This window comes from Candoia aspera, chromosome 2 (assembly GCF_035149785.1).
Source record: "Candoia aspera isolate rCanAsp1 chromosome 2, rCanAsp1.hap2, whole genome shotgun sequence".
NCBI lineage: Eukaryota > Metazoa > Chordata > Lepidosauria > Squamata > Boidae > Candoia > Candoia aspera.
Genome location: NC_086154.1, coordinates 149259452 through 149275979, shown reverse-complemented (window position 1 = coordinate 149275979; position 16528 = coordinate 149259452). Strand labels below are relative to the sequence as shown.

The window sequence follows — 16528 nt, the reverse complement described above, 5'->3', positions numbered from 1 at the left end:
CTCTTTATCCCCCCAGCGGGGCTTCTCTCTTTTAATACCTGTGTGGCAGGAAGACACTCAACAGGCAAAGCTCTGTGCATCGTCTGCAATCTGATAGGAGATCTGCCTGTTGAACAGCGATGGCCACAAAGCTGGGTCTTCACATAGCTGTAGAAAGGGTGCCTGCGGATTGCTGCATCTCCACCAGTTGGTGGCTAGGCGAGAGTCCGGTCCTCCTCCTTGTTTTGTTCTGCTGGGTTGCCAGGACTAAGCTGTCTGCCTGGTTGATTTGTCCAGTCTGCAGATGAACGTTAATCAGGAAAAGCAAGGCAGGGCTGGGAAAAGAAATGATTTTTTCCTCCCCACTCTGCCCGTTTTTCTCACACCTTGTTACACTCAGGTCTGTCTTAAAAAATAAAGAATCTTTCCCCCCTTTGGCAGCAGACCCACTGAACTGGCACACGTACTGCCAGCAGTAGACCATGCTGCCCTGAGTTGATGGGATTTATAGTCCAGGATGTATGGAGGGGCTCCAGTTTGGGGAAAGCAGAGGTGAAATATTGTGGAGGACCTTTTCCAGTAGGCTCACCTGTTTGGGGATCTTAATTTCTAATAATTAATAATTTTACTGGCTCAGCTGTTATCTCCATTTCTGGGGGACATCAAGGACATCCTAAGAGATTTTATTCCTAGTACATTGGTTGTGTTATGAACTGCTGCCTGAAAAGCAGACATCCAGGAAAAGCAGAACACTCCCCCACCCCCAGGATACCTGTCCCCTTAGCCGGGGACTACAATCTCTGACTGTGCCATTGTTGTTCTTCTAGCCAGCTGTAAAGTCCTGTCCTGCCCAGCGCTACATACCTATGACACTGAGCTCATGTCCAAACGAGTTGGAGCTTGTAACTGTAGAAGGAAAAACAGTTTTTAAACATTCTTTTGGGTAAAGCATGTTATTTATTACTTATTGGAAGCTGAAGTCCCAGACCATCTGGAGATTGCAGGACAACTGACGGTTTTGTTTTGTTTTTTTTAAGCATGGAAACTTTTCATACACATTGGCACAAGGTGTGTCTTTTTAGAAGTGCTGGAAAGGAATAACTGGTAATCGGGAGTCCTGGGAAATCTTGACATCTCTTAATAAACGACAGCAGGGAACCATCCCCTGTGGATCTGATTCTGCCTGGGACTGCTTAAGGGCACTCATAGATTATACCGCTGTGCTGGCTAAGCTGAACAGTACAGTATAGGACATTTCTTTTGTAGCTGCTCTTCAAATGCCGCCAAATGCTATATGCCTTGGAAAATCTAAGCTGTAGCCCTGCATGCATTTGTCTGGGGACAAATGAGACTGAATGCCCCGGGATTCAAAACTTGCATTGTTAGGATAAAGATGTGATAGAAGATATCTTGTTAAAGAAGAACAATACCTCACTATGATATGTCTTGATTTAAGAATTGCTTCACCTCTTTACTGCATATGCAAAGTTCATTGAATATATAAGGAGGCAGAAGCAAAGAGAAATGGCAAGTCCCTTAATAATTTTTGAGACATCCCTCCCCCCTGCCCCCCACCCCCAGATATCATGGAGTACTTGAAAAAAAGGGTCAAGAGCAGCTCCACTTGGAAGTCGCTTTCCCGTCTCCCCTTCGTGGGCTAACTCAGCGCCTGTTGCTTGTGCTCTGTGGCCTCCCTGCCCAGCTCCTCCTGCTGCTAGTCCACAACATCTCCTTGAACCCATCTCTAAGACCCATGCACGGAGGGTGAAATGCCCTTGGGTCCTCCAGCCTCTCCTTTTCCTTCACCTGCTGCTTGCGCCAGGGCTCCAAGGCACAGCCTATCTTGTAACCCACCCGTCTTGCAAAAAACAACTAACTCCACCACCTGCCCTGCTTTTGCTACCTCTGGTGCTCTTTCTTCCTTCAGCAACTCAGCACAAACTCTTTTGCAGTGATGGGTGGGTGTGCATGGCAAAAAGGCAACCGTGTCTTGCTTCATTAGAGCCCAATCCTATGCAGGACAAAACTTGTTTATGTCTGATTTCAGTGTCCAAGACTCCGTCAGATTGAGCTGTAATGATGCACTTTCTCCTGCTCCCTGAATGTCAAATAGAAGTTGGTCACTGAGGATATAGGGAGCATGTTGGCCAATGCTTGCCGATTGCATCAATTTTTGGTCAGCTAGGAAGCTGTGCTTGGTATTGTTTATACTGATGGATAACCACAATAACTCCCCTCCCTGCCAGATCACTCTTTCGCGGTTGTCATTCTCTGCCTTCTCTCTCCCACAGAGATGCCATCATTCTGGCACTGATCAATAGTGGGACCAGCTTCTTCTCTGGCTTTGTAGTCTTCTCCATCCTGGGCTTCATGGCTGCAGAACAGGGAGTTGATATCTCCAAAGTGGCAGAATCTGGTGAGTGCTCATGACCTCAGGGATGGTAGAGTGGGCTGAATTAGATGCTTGGCTGGTTCTCCAGTTCTGGGAGAAATACAACTGTAGGAGGAAATAAACGCATTGGCAGTCACGTGCAGAACATACTTTAGTTGCCTTGATCCTTAAAGTTCCACCTGTACCTACAGCTACAGCTTCTCCTGCAGCTGCTGTTCCGGAATTGTTTGGCAGGCTCCATTTTTATCATTCCTTCCCATCCTATCAAGAAGATGATCAAGGGGAAAGATCAGCATGATTGGCACTACCCCTGTGCATCCAGTATTTCCAGACTGCTGCAAAAGCATAAGACATCACCATATGCACACAACTTAGAACTGGATTTGAAACCTTGAATGGGCTATGCATAGGACTGTGTGTGTGTACTCTGTGAGGTTTTCCTGTTAGTGGTGTGTTTTTTCAGAATGGAAAGAGTCTTGGCTTTCATTCAAAGCAAAAATATATACCAGTCCATCCAAAGCAGCTTTTCTAGCCCTTGAGATTCTAATGAAATCTTGAGACTGCCTCAGTGCTCTTTCACAATGCAAAAGTAAAATAAAAATCTACTGCCCTTGAAAGCTCGAGTCTACAAAATAAAGGAGATGCATGTTCCTAAGCATATTGGGACATTCTGTTTGATGCAGCACCATGCCTTTTGTGATGGGGAAAAAGCAGGCTAGAAATAAGTGAAATAATCAATGACCATTTTGACTTCACAAATTACATTTTACGCAGAGGAAGCTGTTCCTTGTTCACTGAAGCCAGAGTGTTTCTGGGTCTAGTTAACCTCATTTTGCTCCTGTTTTTCTCCTCTGTAGGACCTGGGCTGGCTTTTATTGCCTATCCAAGAGCTGTCACTCTGATGCCAGTTGCTCCTCTCTGGGCTGCCCTCTTTTTCTTCATGCTGCTGCTTCTGGGCTTAGACAGCCAGGTGAGAGTTAAAGGTGGAGGGGCAGAAAGCAGCAAAAACGATATGGACAAGGGCAGGGGATTCATTATCCTGCCCTCACCATCTTCTTCACGGAGTTCTCCAGTCTCCATACTTTGCTTCTCTTCCCTCTCCACACCAGTTTGTGGGCGTTGAAGGCTTTATCACAGGGATCCTGGACTTCTTCCCATCCACCCATGCCTTCCGATTCCAGAGAGAGGTCACCGTGGCCATCTGCTGCGTCGTCTGCTTCTTCATTGAGCTGTCCATGGTGACTGAGGTATGACCACCACTGAAGCACCCTTGGATGAATGGAGGTGGAGAGAATGAGGGGAATGCTGGGTGAAGAGCAGAGCTATACCATCCTGAAAAAGTCAGAAGAGGGAGGTTTAGGACAGAGCCAAGACATTCTGGAGGTGACCAACCAAGGCAAGAAATTCAGGTCTCTTTCCCTGACAGGTACAAGGAGATGATCCCATGTTGGAAATTTCCTACACGTTTGTTTGTTTATTATTTATATCAAATTTATTCCCCGCCCATCTCACTCAAACAAATACTGTAATGAATGGGAAAGTCGTGCTTGTGGGTCTGGCAAGAGGGATTTGCCTGGTAGATCCTTCATGGAACACAAAATGCATTGTCCCAGCATTGCTCGGACTTAAAAGCAGAGCAGACGTCTCTACCCTCTGTCCTTACTTAATAATGTCAATTTTTTAATTGTCGGCAGGGAGAATCTGCTCTTAAACATAGGCTTAAAACAAAAGCATGGATTAGCATGGTTCATATTCTACTCCACACAGGCAGCATAAATCTAAGCTTTTGTTCTTTTGATCAGTCAGTTCTAATCTAGACATTCATGTTTTCACATGCTAGTAAATCAGCTGCAAGTCTCCGTGTAAAACTTTAGATCCTGGTGATGTAGCAGCTTAGATTTGGTGTGGTTTGTCCAACAAAGCTTTCCAGGGCTTCTTTTGCTGGCATTTTCTTGCAAAACCTTAAACTGTATAAACATTTGGGTTTCCCAAACAGCAGGCATTCATCAAGGTGCAGGCTGCAATGCTGTACATGTTTATCTGATATCAGATACAGTTGAAAACACTGAGACTTCTCTGAGTGAATGCATTAGGATTTCATTGTTAATTTTTGGAAAGAAAGAGAAAGGCTTTCTGTGAAATGAACTCTGTGCTCCTAAAGACCTTTCCTTTAATCCTGGTGGTGGTGGTGGTGGTGGTGGTTGCAGTAAATTATTCACAATTACTTTACACTGCATGAAATTGGCAAGAACACCCGGTTATAGTTACATAACATGGAACTATTTATATATGGTATGCACACAGTGCAAAGAGCCAAGCAGTACAGATAGATGAAATGAAGTATTTATAAGAGGTGTATTTGCTAAGGGTCATTTATTTAAAAAGATTTGTTGGTTACTTTACAGGTAGTCCTTGTTTGGTGACTGCCTTGTTTAGCAGCCATTTGCAGTTACAACAGTGATAAAAACATAACTTTACCACCAATCCTCGCATTTATGACCTTCACAGGTCTGTAAAGCAAAGGAAAGCTGAAGTAAGATCATAAGGACAATAGCAGGTTCACTTAACGACTGCTTTGCTTAATGACCAAATTGCCGGTCCCACTTGTGGTCACTAAATGAGGACTACCTGTACTGCTTCAAGTTGCAGGTGGGGTGACTGTATCCTCCTCTCTGGCATTAGATTAAACCCTTCTGTTATGTTTTTGTATACAGGGATCTCCAATTTATATGGTATGCCCCAAATATGATTCTGGCTCTATTTGGCATCATACCTATTTGAAGCATCCTAGGTCAGGAGTGGGGTTCCAACTTCATCAGTGGAGCAAGCTGCTGAGAGCAATATTTGGAGGCCTTAGATTTCCCACCTCTGTTCTAAATAAAATGCTACAATCTCCCTTTCATAGATTCCCATCCAAGATTCTGGAGCTTTAGGCCATTTAGCAGGTCCTCATCTTTTTACTAAGGACTTCCTTACAATGCGTCCCCTTTATGTCCTGGCCATTGTATTTACCTTAGTCGGGTGTCCTCTGCTTAAGCGTACATAAAGCAGTGACTGTCGGGTCTACTATTTCCTTTCAGGGCCAAGCTCAGGGAAACTAAGTGAGGTAGATGTGGGAGCAGGTTCTACACCGCACTGATTGGCCTGGGGCTGTGATGTCATAATTGTACTTCCCCTCTTACCCCCTGATGATTTGAAGGGGTGGGAGGGTTAATATAGAAAGAATCTGCTGCATGAACTTTTAATTGCAGAACTGGTGTTCATTAAACCAACCAGCAAAAAGCAGTGATTTAAGAGTGATCAGGAACTTACAGTTGAGGCAGAGAGAATCGAGTCCATTGTGTGAGAGAAGATTAGGGCAGGGCCTCCTCCTTTTAGATAGGTGCTTTTACTGGGTGATTTCCAACCAGAAATTACTTTATCTGAGGACTTTAACTGTAATCAGAGCACATGACTGGGGCTGAAGTGTGCCTTGAAGAGTTCAGCCATCAGAATGGATGCCACAACTGCTCTGTGTTTCTAGGGCAGGGAGGCCTCTTGCATTACTGAAACTCTTCCCTCTCTGCCAGTATTTGAGCAGTGACATCATCCTGAAGAAGGAAGGGAGAAAAGACTCCATGCAGCCTGCCCTGCAGCAGCTGACAGGTGTAAGGGAATCCCCGAAGCCTTGCCATGGCCCAGAAAGTGCCTGAACCCATCCCTGATTGGTTGAGCAAGCAGAAGGGGGGGCACAGAGAGGCAATCCTAACTGAGCTGCTGAATACCTGCCCTCCCTTCCTGGAGCTGCCTGAGAATAAAACATGAAATGTATCTCCCGTCGTAATCCAGGAAGGAGGCAGCTCACCTTTTATTGTGTTTGTGGTATGTTGAAACTCAAACAGAAAGGGCTGTTTTTAATAAGAGAGACCTTGTGCATACCTTTGCCTCATTTGGGTAAGGCTATTTAACTTCCAAGAACTTCCAAGTGATAGTTCCTGCTGTGGCTAATCCCCAATTACTCAACTCTACATACCTGTACACCAGTGTTTCTCAACCTTGGCAACTTCAAAATGCACGGACTTCAACTCCCAGAATTCCCCAGCCAGCATGGCTGGCTGGGGAATTCTGGGAGTTGAAGTCCATGCATTTTGAAGTTGCCAAGGTTGAAAAACATTGCTCTATAAAGAGAGAGAGAGAGAGCAGAAACCCCCTTCTCTCTTTCCCCTTCGGCTTTGAGCAGAGCACTCCGTTGGAAAGATAGGGAAATGCCATTCCTTAAGACTTCCAGGTTCCTCTTGGCAAGGAAGGATGTGAATCTTTGTGGTAGGGGATTTCTCCTTTCTCTTTTTGCCATTATTTCTCTTTTAAGCTCCATCTGTACCAGAACCAGCCTCTTTCTGCTGTTCTGAATGTGTGTCCAGGGATTAAGAAGGATTTGGATCTAGAAGACCCCTGATCTAGCCTAACCTTCCCAACAGAACCCCTCCACTTTGCCCAGCAGAATGACAAAGCTTTTTTCCTTCCAGTCAGACCTTCCTCTTTTCTTTCTATCCCTGGGATTCCCAGGAACTATCAGAACATTGGTTTTATTTCACTTTTGGGGTACTTGTCCAGCTATTTGTTAGGCGTTCTCCCGGTGTAGGTTGGCTTGTCTGCCTGTTGATTTATGTCTGACTAGAAGTACTTAACCCTTCACTTTCTGATAATGTTGAAAATATGGTTTCCAATAAAAAGTAAAGTAAAAAAACAGCCTCTGCCAAGGAATAAGAGGTTTGAGGAATTCTTCAGTGCTGAGCTCGCTAGCTTTGTTCAGCCTTGTCTTCCCTGCTGTCCCAACCTTCTCGAAACCTTCAGAACTGCTGATCCTTTTTCTTCCACTCTTCCAGTCCCTCCTGGCTGGATAGCCAAATGAAAGCCAACTCTCCTTTAAGCTGAGCTTGACCCTTGGTGGCTTGGTAGACACAACCACAATATCAAAGTGGTTTCTATCCTCCTTCTGGGTTTTTTTTTTTACAGCCATGGGATTCCCTAGTGGTCTCCCATCTAGGCCCTAACCGAGCCTCACCCTGCATAGCTTCCCATTAGCCAGGTGCTGCCACCTACTCAGGAAGTAAAACTATTGAACTTTTTAGCAATTGCCTTCCATAACTTGTTCAACAAGGAAAAAGCACGGTGAGGAGTTGCCATGTATTCCTGTTCTTTCACTCCAGTGAAGAATGTGGGAAGCAATAATAGGTGGCTTTGTCAACTCTACCCTTTGCGGCAAGGTGCCTCCCATCTTCCCTTCCCTTCTCGCTGTTTCCAAAGCAGCAGAAGTGGGTTCACCAAAAGCAGGGCTAGGAAAGGAATGTTGCTCCCACTAGCTCTTGTGAAATAATGTGCTGCACTTAGCAACTGTTTTGTGATACGGACAACCCTGGTTAGAAGAACTAATTTTGTGGAGGCGCCCTGAGGAGGGAAGAAAAGGAGCCTGGAGCTGGGCCTGGGAGGCCATTTTGAAAATGCCCTGTTGCATCCTGCTGTCTCACAGCCAGCCCCTCTCCTAGGGGGGCATGTATGTCTTCCAGCTCTTCGATTACTATTCAGCGAGTGGCACAACACTACTGTGGCAGGCCTTCTGGGAGTGCGTGGTCATCGCCTGGGTTTATGGTAAGAGAGAGTTGCATGTTGGTTAGGGAATCACCTGAAACAAAGCTGGCAAAACAAGAGGTGTTTTGCCCCAAATGTTGACACTAGATACAGATCGACCAGCATGTTAGCTGCTTGGCACAGATTGGTAGAGCCGGCGCTCTGGATAAGAGAAAAAAATGTTTCTAATTCTCAAAAGCACAAATGGAGTAAATATGACATTTAACCTGCTTTGGAGGGCAAGTCATTTATAACGTTTTGTAATTGGCTTGCATGTGTGTATATGCCTGCAGACAGGTAACATCATAAAACAGGCTGTCCCGTGTTTCTTTTGTAGAAGGAAAGGTTCTTGGGTTATGCCTTCCTAAGACTCTGTCTAAGATTCTGTCTTAAGAGTCTTCCTAAGACTCTGTCCCAGTCCTCTAGATGTGTTGGGCTCCTGGAATTCCTAGCCAGAAGTCCAGCACATCTGGCGGGTGCAATTTAGAGAAGACCGCTCTCTTCCATTAAGGTGAGCAGCTCAGAAGTTGCTTAATGATTAATCAGTGGGCTGAAAGAGGGACACACATCCCGTGGAGACTTAAAAGTGGTCATCCTGCTCTGGAATTGCCCCTTATGGCTTCCCTGCATCACATTGGCTTGCCCTTTTCACACATAAAGTAGGATGAGGTCTTAGCTGCCTCAGCTAAAAAAAAGGGGGGCTCTATGGACTGAGCTCTCCTACCTGTCCTCCCTATGGAAGGAGTGGACAGAATGAGAGTAGGGACCTCAGTGACAGGCGAGGGTAAGATTCAGACCCTTTGGAGCTCCAAATCACCCATCAGACCTCATTGTCCTTTACCAGTTAAAGGAAGATGGTCAAAGGACTTCCACCCACTGGGACCTGATTCCTTGCATTGAAAACTGGCATTCCAGGGACCAAAAATCTCTTCCACCTCCCAAATGTACGGTTGTGTTTTACCTGCAAGGCTGGCTGGGCAACATTGGTGTTGTCCCTACTTACCTCCCAGCCACTCCCTACTCAAAAGGATAGTAGGGCAGAGATGGGAAGGGCCCAGGCTGTGTGCCTCATCTGGTCCCCCAGGCCAGCCTAGCAGTCTCAAGGACCCTCACCTTGCTAATAACCTGAGCTGCTTTTTTGGCAGCCCTGCACTTTGCTTAACGTAGGAGTGAGTGGAATGCAAGTGATAAGGAGGTAAGTGATAAGAGCCTCCCTTGCACATCCCTCAATTTATTTTGAAAGGGCAAAATACAAGGCCATCAGAGCTCTTCTTTGCAGGACCAGGCAGGGAGGAAAAGGCTTCTACCTTTGCCCTGCACGTACTGCCTTGGCTGGGCTGGAAGAGATGGCACACCTTCTCTGCAGATGAACTGCTCCATAACAGTGTTTCACAACCTTGGCAACTAGAAGATGTGTAGACTTCGACTCCACACTGGTTGGCTGGGGAATTCTTGGAGTTGAAGTCCACACATCTCCAAACTGCCAAGGTTGAGAAACACTGCTCTATAATGTCATTTTAAAAGTTGATTACAATTTTCCTTTTCCTTTTAGCTGATGGTTTTGAGTACTGGGTTATGGGATGGGACCCATCTGGGTTATGAGCACTGGGACCCATTTGTAAGCACCCTAAGGCCAAGTTCCATATATCTTGAAGTCTTTCCTCCCATGGCCTTGAAAGCTGCTCTGGCTTATTTGGTTTCAGTTGTGTGTATACATAACTGCGTTGGCCCAAATGCCCATTTTCATTACAAGTGCCTCAGTTTTCCTTTTGGGCCTGCCAAAGAGACTCCAAAGCTCTTTAAACCTCACAACAACCTGGAACTACAAATTGTGTACTGGAGCAAAGCATCTCATCAGCAAGGCTGAGGAACAAGATCACCAAGCATAAATTACTTGAAGGGCATATGATGTGACAAAACAGTCCTAGATTTACCATTTTGAACTGCTCGTGAGGCATGGGGGAAGTGAGAAATTAGGTAGCTCATATTCCCATATGGAGAAAAATTCATGTGAAAAAGTAGTCTGCCAGACTATTCTACTCTAGAGGGATTTCTTAAAACAACAGCAACAGAGAACTCCATTTACCAACACTCATACATACAGAGCCAGTTTGATCTAGTGGTTAAGGTGCTGGGCTAGAAACCAGGAGACTGAAAGTTCTAGTCCTGCCTCAGGCGTGAAAGGTGGCTGGGTGACTTTGGGCCAGTTACTCTCTCTCAGCCCAACTCACCTCACAGGGTTGCCGTTGTGGGGAAAATAGGAGGAGGAAGGAGAATTGGGTATGTTCCCCACCTTGAGTTACTTATAAAAATAAGAAAGGTGGGATAAGAATTTTTTAAAAAATACATATTTACCATCTGAAATAGGACAGTCCAGGAACAAATTTGCTGTGTGAACCGTTGCTCAGGCCCTTTAGCTTTAAGCAAAAGACCCCTATAAGTCGAGCATGACTTTTTGCAACTGCATCCCTGGAATTTTCTTGCAGCATTAGAGAAGTAATATACCATTACCTTTCTCTGACCTTTTTTTTCAACCTCCCGGTCTAACCCTCAGTTCTCAGTTCTCCCCTCCAGATAGTAACCAAGCATGACCCTGTTTGGCTTCTGAGATCCCTGAGGTCACACTCACACTCCCTCACATGGCCAAAGAGTAATTAAAGGGTGCTTTTTTTCCCCCCTCACCCTGCCAGTACATGCTCCAGTGTGGAGGCAAACCCTACCCAGCATGACACTTACACCTCGTTTTTAATTATCACTTTCCAACTTGGAGCTCACAATTAGTAATACAGTTTAGATTCCACTCATAGCAGACATTAGAACTTGGAAGGGAGAGGGAATCCTCCCATTTTGCCATTCTTTTACCCTGTTAATTGGGAGCATAGTTGGCAACATTTAAGAGCCCCCTGACCTTGTCCCCTCTCTGACTGTGGTGCTCAAAGCTAAGAGAAAGTCCTATTTCAATTTAATTTGTCAGGAGTAAAAAGAGGTGTGTTCTTGTATATGCAACGACTGTGGTCAAAGGTTAGACTTTGGACATTCCATTATGCACTGTCCCCAATCAAGGGGACCTCTGTTTTCCCTTCCTCTCTGGGCTGCTAAGACATAGACGTGTCCTTGAAAGGTCCCCATTTTATCGGCCATCACTAGGAGAGGAGGAGCAGACTAGCTGGGCTGCTGAGGGGAGGCACAGCTGTGCAGACAGCTTCAACTAACAGCTTTGAGGACCCTTTTGGCCTTGTCTCACAGGGAAACTAGTACCTCGCTTAGCCCTGGTTGGCCTGTAAGGAGAATAAGAGGCTGGATGGACATCACAGCTCTGCACATTTCAGAAATTATTCAGAAGAGTGGCTTTGCATGTAGGGCAAGCCTAGAGGCTGTGTTCATTAAACACCCCAGAGATTCTGTGATCATGCAAGATCCAAGGCACTTCTTCCTAATACTGTTTGAAGCAGACCCAGCCCGTCTGATATCCCCCTCTTGCCTGATCCAGCAGGGATCTTCTTATATTCTTAGGAGAAGGCCCTCACTCTTTCACCACTTCCCATCTCCCTCCAGGGGCTGACCGCTTCATGGATGACATTGCCTGCATGATTGGGTACCGACCCTTTCCTTGGATGAAATGGTGCTGGATGGTCCTGACCCCTCTCATCTGCCTGGTAATTTTGGGGTGGAGCAGGAGGATTCTTAGTGGGAGAGGAATGGGAGGCAAAGCTAGATTTCTCCACATGCCCAGAAAAAAGCTGTCATTCCTAATTCCATTCAGCCATGTAACAGGCAGAAATTCAGCAGGGAAAAATAGGCTCAGTCTCTGGGTCAACTGGACTATGGAGCAAGATACCTGGGAAGGATCAGCAGAAAGAAGTGGGCGTTTTATTCCTGAGCTTACACACACAATCATAGCTAAAGCCTTCCCAGCTTAGGATAGGTGGCTGCCTGTGAGCCTTCCAAGGAAGGTCAGGTTGAGCAATCGGCACTACAGAGATTTATTATCTTTATTATAGTGAGGTAGAATAACAGAATCTCAAAAGCCTGTCCAAGTTTCTCTCTGTCCCATCTTATTCTAACCGAAATCAAAGCAAGGTTGCTTTTAATTTTTTTTCTCATGCTTTCAGTTTGTTATTTATTTAGGGCATGTGGATGGCCACCCAACTCAAACAAGGTGACCCTGGGCAGCGTATAAAATCATGAAAAATACAAAAGAAAAATAATACATACTACTGAAATAAACTAAAACCATTAAATGGTGATCAGGACGAAAATATACTACCTTTCACCAATTGGGACCTCTACCTAGTCTGACCCCAAGTCCCCAGGGAAAGAGCCATTTCTTTTACAGTACTGTACTGCCTTTCTGAAGGCCTGCAGGGTTGGGGCCAAACATCTGTCTCAGAGTTGTGTAATCTCTTCTCCAAGCCCCCCCTCTTTTAATGACTCATGACCGAGTTCATGGCCCTTTAAAGCTAAAAAGCTTTGTGGCTTTTTCCCTTCCTTTGGCTCTCTGTAAAATAATAGTAATCAAACCAGCTGTGCCAGCTCAAAGATATCTGGGACCCCTAGGCCACACTGACTGTTTCCACCTCCCACGGATGTGAAGATTTGCATTTTTAGAATGATTCAGAAGGAAGGGGGGCATTGGTACCCCCTAAGCTTTGGCATCCCAGGCCAGTACCTACCCAGCCTTAGCCTACAGTTGGCCCTGCAAACCAGGCATAAGGCCCATTGCTTTCCCCAGAATAGCAGTGTGGGCCTACATATCCAGACACACTTTCATTCAAAATGCCAGCACTCATATTAGTCTCTCTAGGGAGCATCTGCCAGCATCCTGTTCCTCCCTCATTTCCCAAAGATTTTGTTGCTGTCAGAAGCAGCTGCTTAGGTAGAGATAGCTGTGATGACAGCAGGCAGCATTGCCTAGAAAATAAAGAAGTCAAACTCTCTGAACCCCCAAACTGTGTGACTATTGGCTGGCTTAGTAGGAATTCTGGGAACTGGAGTTCAGTACACCTGGAGGGCACAAGGTTGGGGGAAGACTGCTGTAGAGATATTGTTCATCTGAGTATGCTTAAAATGTCCAAAGGGGACCAAAAAGAGAGGTTCTTTCTCTTCAAAGGAAGCAAATCTGTGGTTAGAAGATCTGGGATGCACCAATATGGGTATCAACTGCTGTAGGATTAGAAGCTGGGAAGAAGAAGAACTGGTGTGTTTTAACCCATTGCTATCTCATTTCCAGGGTATCTTTTTTTTCAACATTGCCTACTACAAGCCATTGATCTACAACAACAGCTACATCTACCCCTGGTGGGGAGAAGCCATTGGCTGGGGCTTTGCACTATCTTCCATGCTATGTGTCCCACTTACTGCCCTCTACAAATTCATCCGTGCCAAGGGAACACTGGCTGAGGTGAGGCCTCCTCCCACGTTACCAGAACAGGAGGGTGGGACTCTGGCTCTGGGGCCAAGCCTCTATGCATGGCTGGGGAGAACCTTCCACCTCAAGGGTTCTTCCAGGACACAACTGCAGGAAGCAGAGTTTGCCACTGCCACTGCCTGGCCATCACCTGCACCAGATATATGGATTAGGGACATCAGGATTGTGGGCGTGTGCTGAAACTGCACCTGGGGCACTAAGCCTTGCCATTCCTACCTGCCAGAGCTGAAGCACAGCTGAGAATGTGGCAGGCATTGCAATAGCTACACTAGCCATTTGCCCAAGATGATGATCTGGAGGAGGGGGTTCTTCGAATCTGCAGATCCAGTACTCTCCTCCACCCCATTCTTGACAGGGAAGAGAATCTCTTAGTTGACAGGAATGCCTTTTCTCCCACTTTTCTCTGTGGGTAGAAATGGGAAAACCTCCTTGACACCCCCCAGAACAGGATGGATGTGACCTTGGCAGGGATTTGTGGCCATCGCAGGTTCTGAAAAGATGAGTAAGACTGCCTGGCCAGAAATTTATCAACAGTGCATTTAAAAAATAATAATGGGCTATTATATGGGGGAAGGCATTAAATATAAAAAGATGTCAGCAGTATAGCTGAAGTATTAATCTTTGAGTGTGGTGCGGGGAGAAAGAGAGAATGTGGAGTTGCTATGAATGAATCACAAGGATGAGATGGGAGGAGATGGGCGGGGATAAATTAGATAAATAAAAAATAATAATAAATAAATAATAGATGAGATATGTTTCATATGAGGGATGCTGGGACAGAGTGAAAGAAAAATAGAGCTGGAGGCAGAAATTTATTTCTGAAGTTTGGGCTGATCCCCACCTGTAAACCTCTCTTCCTCTCCTCCTTTACAGCGCTGGCACCATCTCACCCAGCCGATCTGGGGGATACATCATCTAGAGTACAAGATGCCTGAAACAGATGCTCTAACCACCCACGCTCCTGTCTTGGACGGGTGTACCAAAGTTGTCATCTTTGAGAGCGTCATGTGACCAATACTCCCCCACTGCAAGAGGGGCCCTTTCTCTGTGCCACTCTGCCCCGTTCTGCCAGTGTAGGAGGTAGGGGAAGGATGCCATCTCTGAAGTTGTGGGGAGTGCTCCCTACCTGTGGGGAAAAGGTATTAGGGATTCTTTATCCATTTCCACCTTTTCCTCTCAAGCAACAGAACGGCTGAGAGGTGGAATAACTAGTTCCCGCCAATCTTTGATTAGAGGGTGGGAGGACGAAAGGCCATAGGGGTGGGGTGAGGGAAGGGGTGGGGGGGAAGAGAGCCTTAGATTTACATTTTTTAAAAAACAGAAGTTATTTTCTAAAAGATGAAATATTTTAAATTTCTATATACATTATAAATATATATATACACACAGATATATATATATATATGTATATGTATCTCTTTAGCCAAATGCATGGAACGCAGATTCCTTCCCATTCAGTGGACTACTGCTTTGGGATCCAGAGCACTGCACTTTTATTCCCTGCCTAGGTGGGGGGAGGGGGGTTGATCAGGTTAGAGATGGGTGCCTGGCCCCCATCTCTGGTTTTGTCAAGGAAGCAGAGTCTGGCAGTTAGCAGAAGCAGGAAGGCTTTAAAAGGGAGCTGCTGGGAACCCAGATCCCTGGGCACCCTTCGCTATAGTCAGCGGGGAGACATAGAAAGTCATTGCAGGTAGCATCAGGAACTCTATTCTCAGCTCTGTCCCTGTTGCACTGAAGCACTATCTCTCCTTTTCCCTGCCCCCCAAATCAAGGACTGGGATGCCACCCTCATGCCAAGATGGTTGCCTTCTTGGCCCGTCTTCGTCAATTAAGGAGAGTGTGACTGAAAGACTTTCTCTCTCCAACTTTCCCATCCCTTGCCAAACCAGGTGTCAAACCAACCAAATAACTTGAATCATGGGAAACCTTTGTATTAAGAATATGTAAGGTCAGAAACAACTTTGAGTTTCATAGTATTATGAATTTGCCAGAATGAGAATACGGGAGGGATTATGGCTTACTCCCGGAATGGGATCACCCAGGCCCTGCTCCTGCAGAAAATACGGCCTTTTTCAGAAATGTCTTGCATTTTACAGACCTTCTCTCCCACCCCACCCCTCTAAGAAAAACAACACTCTTTGGTTGCAGTGTTTAAAGTGCCTCCTGAGTTACCATTGAGCTGCCTCATGAACCCATGGCTTTCAGAAGCATTAAAACCCACTTTGTGAAATGGTGCAGCAGTGCATTCTGCCCGCCACCTACAATTCGCAGGAATTACTTCCTGGGTTGAGGTGTGGGGAGAGAAGGTTGTAATTCTCCATGGATGAATTAGGAAAAGAGTCCAGGTATCCTGTAGAATCTGTAGCCAGAATTAGAATCCAATCCCCTTCCTGCCTGATTAAATCTTGCCAAAGTCTGCTTCCATGTCAAGAGTAGGAAAGCTGTGGATATGCAGGTGTTATTAGACTACAGTTCCCATCATCCTTGGCCATGTGCAGTGAGAATGATGGAATTTGAAGTCTGAGAACATTTGGAAGGCCACGGATCGCCCACCTTTATTCTGCATCAAATAACTGGAGTTCGTCTATGCCAATGCTTTTCAAACTTGGCAACTTTAAGAGGTGTGGACTTCAACTCCCAGAATTCCCCAGCCAGCATGCTGACTGGGGAATTCTGGGAGTTGAAGTCCACACCTCTTAAAGTTGCCGAGTTTGAAAAACACTGCTTTATGCCATCCTTTGCCAAGTTGGTGTCCTTTGACAGATGTGACGAACGTCAGCGCCCACACTTCTGAGCCAGTACAGTCAACAGTTGTGCTGGCTGGGAATAGCCTCTCTGTTGAAGGCACCAAATTCAGGAAGGCTGTTCTAATGCTTTACTGCAACTCCCAATAAATCTTTGCTAGATTTTTTATTTGCACATTTTCTAAGAAAGAGAAAAAATGTGTTGTGTAAATATACATTTATTCACATATCTAAATATCCAAAAGAAACAGATCCTTAACTGTCATAGAAAGCTTCATACTTGTCTATTTTTAAAAAGAAGCACTTATACAGGAAATAGAAATATTTAATTTTCATATATTTCTGCAGATTGTACAAAAAAGGAAGAATATGAAAGAA

The 16528-nt window shown here is 45.5% G+C and overlaps 1 protein-coding gene across 1 annotated transcript in view; it reads left to right on the top strand.

The window, feature by feature from the left end:
• Positions 1-16317, top strand: part of SLC6A8 (solute carrier family 6 member 8) — a 31053-nt gene extending 14736 nt beyond the window's left edge. The window contains exons 7-13 of the mRNA XM_063294233.1: positions 2271-2395; positions 3229-3341; positions 3481-3618; positions 7897-7999; positions 11534-11634; positions 13209-13379; positions 14280-16317. Coding sequence (XP_063150303.1) covers positions 2271-2395; positions 3229-3341; positions 3481-3618; positions 7897-7999; positions 11534-11634; positions 13209-13379; positions 14280-14417 — 889 coding nt within the window. The 3' untranslated portion in view covers positions 14418-16317. The remainder of the gene's footprint in view (positions 1-2270; positions 2396-3228; positions 3342-3480; positions 3619-7896; positions 8000-11533; positions 11635-13208; positions 13380-14279) is intronic.
• Positions 16318-16528: the final 211 nt, after the last annotated feature.